Genomic DNA, 6,600 nt, shown 5'->3' on the forward strand with positions numbered 1-6,600 from the left:
TTTTTTTAAATAACGTATGAAATAAAAATGAAAATTCCAAGGCAAAAGCCCAGAAATAATACACATATTTCTATGTGTTGGTGTTTGTGGAATCAAAAATTGCAGTTTGAATGGGTTTCAATGGCACATTTTTTTGCATTTAACAGTATAAATGTAACAATTGTTTACAGTGTATTATTGTAGGAGCCAAGTTGGAAATTCAAACATTAAAAAAAAAGAAAGTTTCCTGCATGCTGAGAGCTGTCATGTTGTTCTTTATTTTCTATCATCTTTAGCAATTTAGCTTTTAGCTTCTCTAGTAGTGTATCTCAAATCTTAGTTTCTTTAGGTAACCGTTCAGCTTCAGCATGCACAGCACTGTCTGCAGGAAATGATTTTGCAGTTATTTCTGCAGCTGTTTTTTTCCTGCAGTAGTATGAGGTGTATTATGGTCCATTTCTTATGGTCTTTATTTGGTTAGGCACAAAGAGACCTTGAGGTCAGAGGTCTAGGGATGGTCTCGCCTGGGAGTCAAGTGTGTAGAATATTGGAGCCAGGTTAAAAATAACATGGAATGAGGCTCCCTCCAAAAAAGGACATATTTGTGGGGTCTTGTGATTGATTACAGCAGGTGAAGAGTTGTTTCACTGAAGAATGTATTGATGCCTGGACTTATGTAAGAGACTTGCATGAGCTGTAAGGTAGAGAGATGGTGCCTGGTGGATGCTGAACTTTGTTATAATAGACTTATTCTTATGCAACCAAGTCGGTGTCAGCACAGGTTTCTTCATCATCTACACATCTCTATTTAATAAAGTAAAAAAGTATAATGAGCAAATTCATTTTTGCATAAAAAAATAAAAATACAGTATATATAGCACAGCTGTTGTTCAGTTGCATGTCCCTCAGTTTGTTTGGTAGCCAACCTTATTGTCTCATCAGGCCAGTTCATACTTTCAGAGGGCTTGATAAGCTGATTTAATTCAGCTGTGTTGCAGCAGGGAGACATCTAAAGATGCAAAAACTGATACTTAAGTTTGGGAAATGCCATTAGTGTAGGCTTAGCCCCATGTTTGTCATGACCCCCCAACTTCACTCCAGGATTAGGTCATCAGGATTGTCTCCAGACCAATGTCAAATGCTATACCGGTTTGGCATTAGCACATTTCATTCCCCCACAGAATGAAGGCTCTCATTTTGGTCTAATGAGTTTCACATTTTGTTATAAACATTTAGGCCTTTTCTCCTCTTCAATTTAAGAATAGAAAACTAGGATTTATTTCATTTTCCCTATATGGAACAAAACTTGAAGCTCATTTCAAAACCTTACCAAGCTGGCAATTTGTTATATAAAAGATCTCTTCCAAGACTGAAGTCTAAGGCAGGGCCAGTCTGAATATTGATCATTTGACTTAAAACATGGTTTGCTCTGGTTTCTTGACAAGTTGTGATTAGGTTTGATCACAAGCCACTTCAGAATTTTAGAGGGAAACTAAGACCACTTCCTCTTAAGGGTCTTGGCACTGTGACTCCAGACCCAAGACTGATTAATACTCCCAGGTGCAGCTTTTAAGTTTAGCATAATGTTGGATTGTATTTAAATATCCTGCCGGTTTAGCACCGAGACCTTCAGATAATTATGGAATAACCCAAGGAAGGTGAGGAATTTTTCATGGGCAAAATGCACAGGTATGACCAAGCTGTACGAAAGATTAGCTTCCTGCTAATGTGTGCTACCGTTTCCAGAATTGCCATCTCATGCAAAACAATCAAATGCTTGTTTAAAGACATTTATTGAATCAGAACATGTAGCTGGAACATGATACCTGCAAAAAGGAAACAATGGTCAGTCATGGTTGATAATATTGATGAGTTATTGAGTGAATTAGGTCTTACCTTACAGTTCTTTAGTAGCCTTTCTTGGTTGGATCTTTAGCAGGACCACTCGGCTTAGAGGTTTTGCTAATGCGTCTGTATACTGGCATCATCTCAGGAACAGGCTCTCCTGGGGTGTAGCGGGTTTGAGCAAACACTGCTCTTCCTCGCTGGTAGCTTGACCGAGAGCTGAAGGAGAAAACTGGCTCCAGATCAGACACGTCACTGAAGACCGGCTCAGGGTCCTCAGCACCACCATCATAGAAATCAGCAGATCCAGAGCTCCGGCTGTCCGCGGCATAAGCATCAGCTGCGTTACCGTAGCTGCCACCTGGAGCACTGCTCTCATACCCATAACCTGCATAACCAGCCCCGTATTCGCTGACATCAGGGCTGTAATAGCCATCATCCCAAGAATTAGCATAGCCACCATAGGCACCACCTGCAGCCATATAACTGCCAGGTCCAGCGCTGGAAACGGCCTCTTGTGGAGAGGGAGCAGCTTGGGCAAATTTTTGGTTTGGTAGACTTGGTTTAGAGGAGCTGCTGCCTGGGTCAGAACTCCCCATTCCACTGTACCAATTCCCAAAAGATGGCCTCACGAAGCCCATGTCAGCACTGTTTGCATCCGATTCTGATGAGAGAAGATTAGTTAATAACCAGCATTCATTTAAAGCAACAATGCAGCTTTTAGTTTTTTGTCAAGTCTCATTCCCCAGTCATCAAATACCAACACGTTTGGTTGATTGTCAGACTGAAGCACCAACCCAAAACGTTGGTATTTGATGACATGGGAATAAGACTCAACTATCCTCTAAAAGCTGCATGATGTTGCTTTAAAACTTTTAATTCAAAGTCAGTTTTATTAGACAAAAGGCAACACATCTTACTCTTTCCCACTGGGCCACAGGTGATGCTTCCAATCAGCAGGCATGAAATCCACAAGACCCTGCAGGTACCTTAGTTTTAGATTAAAGGGTTTAAATTTCAACAAACTGAAGCCAGTAATTTACTTACCTCATTCTGTACTTATTTGGCAGTTCAGGATAGAGTTGAGTCTGATTAGTGACCTGTCTGAGAAATTGGAAACTTCCAGTTAACAATGACATTGTAGCTATAAACGAGACGTAAATCAGCTGAAACCAAAACAATCTTCTACTTACTGTCGTTCTTCCCCACAGGAACCTGTCCGTAATGTTTTTCTGAGCAAAGAGCTCCTTTTAAGTGACTCTCAGTGTGGGGAAATTGATTGCTGAGTGGTAACAGCTGGTGGTAAAGGGCACTAAGGTGTGGTTAACCCTTCAAAACCTGATCAGATTGATTTGATTTCTTTTGAAAACATGGCAAGGAGCAACATGGCAAGAGATGTGCCACAAGTTGCAAAAAATAGGAAATGCTTACAAGAGAATGACCTGAAATTTTTTTCTTTTCTTTTCTTTTCTTTCGTTAATAAAATTCAGGTAACTTTTTTTGTAATTCTTAACTTTTCCCCATGTTTTTTGACAGAAATCAAGCCTATTTGTTCAGTTTTCAAAGAATTAATGTCAAAGTTCCCATGTTAGGATCAAAGTTGCACATATTTTACGAGACATAATGAAATCACACAAATCAAATCAAGTCACACACTTTCTTTCAAACAGAAAACTCAGCAGTAAGATCTATGTATTTCCAGCCCAGTCACCAGGAGAAGGGGACATGCCCCCGGTACCCCCGGAAATCTACACCTACTCTGCTGTAATGCCTTTATAGATCAATACCTCCTGTTGAACACAATTCAGTTTGATTTAAAAGGAATCCACACGTTCCTCTCGAATACAACAGAAAAAAGACTGAAGAGTTTCATATTAGCGTTGTCCAGCAGAGAGCAGCATACATCTGCCAGTGCTGAAGCACTTTAATGATCTTTCATCAGAGGAATTAGTTTATTTTTAAGTTAGGGTAATGTTCAAAATGCCAAAATAAGAACAGTCAACTGTCCAGTCACAGCTTGGGGGTTCAGTACCATACATATTGGGGGTATGTTCCAAATTTCTAAGGAAAATCCCTTAAATTTGTTTTATAGTAATTTTCCAGGCAACATTTGCATCAGAATCATACTTTATTGTCATTATATGTAAACATACAATAAAATTATCAGTAGCAATTCTGTTTGGTGCAAAACATAAAATAGTAAAGTGCCAAGTAGTAAAATAGTGCAATTTAAAAGACATCAGTCATTCACGAATGAATAAATAAAAACCCAGGGAAAATGCAACAGTGATAATAAATGACAGTGAGGTAGGAATTAAAAACTAAATAACTTAAGTAGTTAATAAAAAAACAGAAATAAAATCGTATTGAATTCACGTTTAAGACATGTTTGAGCAATAAAATCATTTTGGGGGCCCATGATGATTCTAAATAGGCTTTAAAATGGGCCCTATATTGTCCAGGGGTTCTAAAAGGGTTTTTGCTCACTTTGGTGGATTTACCCAAAAAGGCGCTTTAAGCAAAAACCAAGTGTTTCTTAGAGAATAGACAATCGTAAAAACTAAAAAATTATCTCTGTTTGGGATTACAGTTGAGCATGTGTTCTCCTGTGAGCTTAGTCATGGTGCTAAAGCAAATGTCAAGTAAATAAGCAACTTTTTAGGCTACAGCTTGTGAGTTTTACCAACAAGTGACAAACGCTCTCAATAGAGCTGGCGGGAAGGCGTTTCAGGCACACACCACTCACATGATGCACATCCAGCCCGGGAAAAACCCCACTATTTTAGAGAATCCCGTTAGCAACTGGCAAATTAGCAGTTAGCGTTACCAACTGGTAAATTAGCAATTAGCATTAGCAACTGGGAAATTAGCAGGTAGCATTAGCAACTAGCAAATTAGCAGTTAGTATTAGCAACTGGCAAATTAGCAGGTAGCATTAGCAGCTAGCAAATTAGTTGTTAGCATTAGCAACTGACAAATTAACAGTTAGCATGAGCAATTGGCATATAAGCAGTTAGCATTAGCAACTGTAAATTATCAGTTAGCAATCAGTTAGCTGGTAAATAGCAAAAGAAAAAACAGTAATTACTTTTTAAATATACTTACAGATCCCACATCAGCAGTTTCTCCTCAGACAGTCAGCGTGAATCCGACCTTCAGAAACAGTTTTTGAGCAAATCCTGAGTGAAAAAATGCCGTCAAAAATCAAATTCAACCAATATGCTCTTTTGTTGTCAACAGCTGGGAGTCCATGTAGACACTTTGCTCATCTCAGCTAAGAACAGAGTAATTAGCGTGCCTACCTCTTACTTTGGTGATTAAGTCCACCTAGTCAACTGCAATGCCAAAGAAAAATGGCTGCTGTTTTTATGGCTCTCTGAAAACTCTAGGAGGCCTGTTAGGGTGGTGACCAAGTGACCAGGATTTAGGAGTTTATTTCTAAACAGCTTGTTTCAGTGCAGCACAGCACAGCGCTACACTACAGAGCGCTCCATCCCACAACTGAATGACTTGGTATTCTTATTCCACAATTTGAGAACACCAGAGACCCAAATATTCATTCATATGCACTAAACAGTATAGGGCCCCTTTTTTAAAACTTGTTCGTGGCGGTAATAACAACTTTGCTGAGAAAGCAGCACTTGATTTTAACCTTGCAATCTTTAGGTTTTACCCTGCCTCTGATGTTTCCTCACTTGTTGTAACCTTTTCTCAGAGCACTCTTATATAAATGTTTAACTTAAAGGTCCCAACATAATAATAATGACAATAAAATAAATAAAAAAAATAATAATGATAATAATGATAATAATGATAATAATAATAATAATTGAATGGACTTATATAGCAATTTTCTAAGTACAAAATTATGCTTTACATGAAATGCAAATAAATAACCAAAACAAATACAAAATAAAGAATGCAGAGGTCTTAAAGCCTTATTTTCACTCCAGTTGCAACCCTTTATTGCAGACTCAGGGTCCATATAAAAAAGACAAAACGTGACAAACAATAGATACACACACAAATACTGTATTTAAACATGGTATACAAATAAATAAACCAATATAAATTAATGTCTTACAAAACAACGACTATACTAGTGTGTCCGTAGCTAGGACTGAAGACTTGTAGCGCTATACTGGATAGAACTACTATTATTTCATTCTTGGAGTCATTAAGCCATTAAGTTTCCTTAAAACAGCCACAAACATTTCAGTTGCATTAAACCAACTTAGTGTCTTAGCGTAATATTTCGCAAGATAACTTTATTTTTATCCAAAACTTAAACTAACTTACTTTACAGTTTGACCTGCTTTCACCTTATATGTTTGTCTCTAGGGGGTTTGTCATAGTGGCTCAATAATTTAGAAAAAAAAACAACCAAAAAACATATCTATCACCCAGATAAGAGGCTCCAACACTATCTTAAATCTGATTCTCAAATATTAATGCAGCTGTGTTTAAATATGCGCCATGTGAAAACTAAAATTTACTAGCCTGCTTTTTTTCCTCCTAGACTTACATGGGAGATGCGGCCTGACACTGCTCCCAATCGGAAACGTGACACAGCTCTTCACCACAGCGCGCCACCACCAGCCAATCAGAACTCATTTGTTTTGTAATTCACGGTGACGTTTGACCGTCTGTCCAATCAGCGAGCAGATACGGGATAACAACACCCTTCCAACAGCACCTAGTGCAGGGCTCTGACAACAGCGCTCAGCGTTCTGTCCCCGCCCCCTCCGTGTTGCCTTTCGTTTGACAGCAGCAGAA

General features: G+C 38.6%; 1 protein-coding gene across 1 annotated transcript; it reads right to left on the minus strand.

Annotated features, from left to right (window-relative positions):
• Positions 1-1,753: 1,753 nt before the first annotated feature.
• LOC121950570 lies at positions 1,754-3,054 on the minus strand. Its single transcript, XM_042496609.1, has 5 exons — positions 3,018-3,054; positions 2,872-2,928; positions 2,745-2,803; positions 1,876-2,488; positions 1,754-1,805 (listed from the first exon to the last, which is right to left on the minus strand). Exons 2-4 carry the CDS (start codon positions 2,874-2,876, stop codon positions 1,887-1,889), a joined length of 666 nt encoding a protein of 221 aa, XP_042352543.1. The 5' UTR covers positions 2,877-2,928; positions 3,018-3,054; the 3' UTR covers positions 1,754-1,805; positions 1,876-1,886.
• Positions 3,055-6,600: the final 3,546 nt, after the last annotated feature.

The sequence above is a fragment of the Plectropomus leopardus genome, chromosome 11, assembly GCF_008729295.1.
Source record: "Plectropomus leopardus isolate mb chromosome 11, YSFRI_Pleo_2.0, whole genome shotgun sequence".
Taxonomy (NCBI): Eukaryota; Metazoa; Chordata; class Actinopteri; order Perciformes; family Serranidae; genus Plectropomus; species Plectropomus leopardus.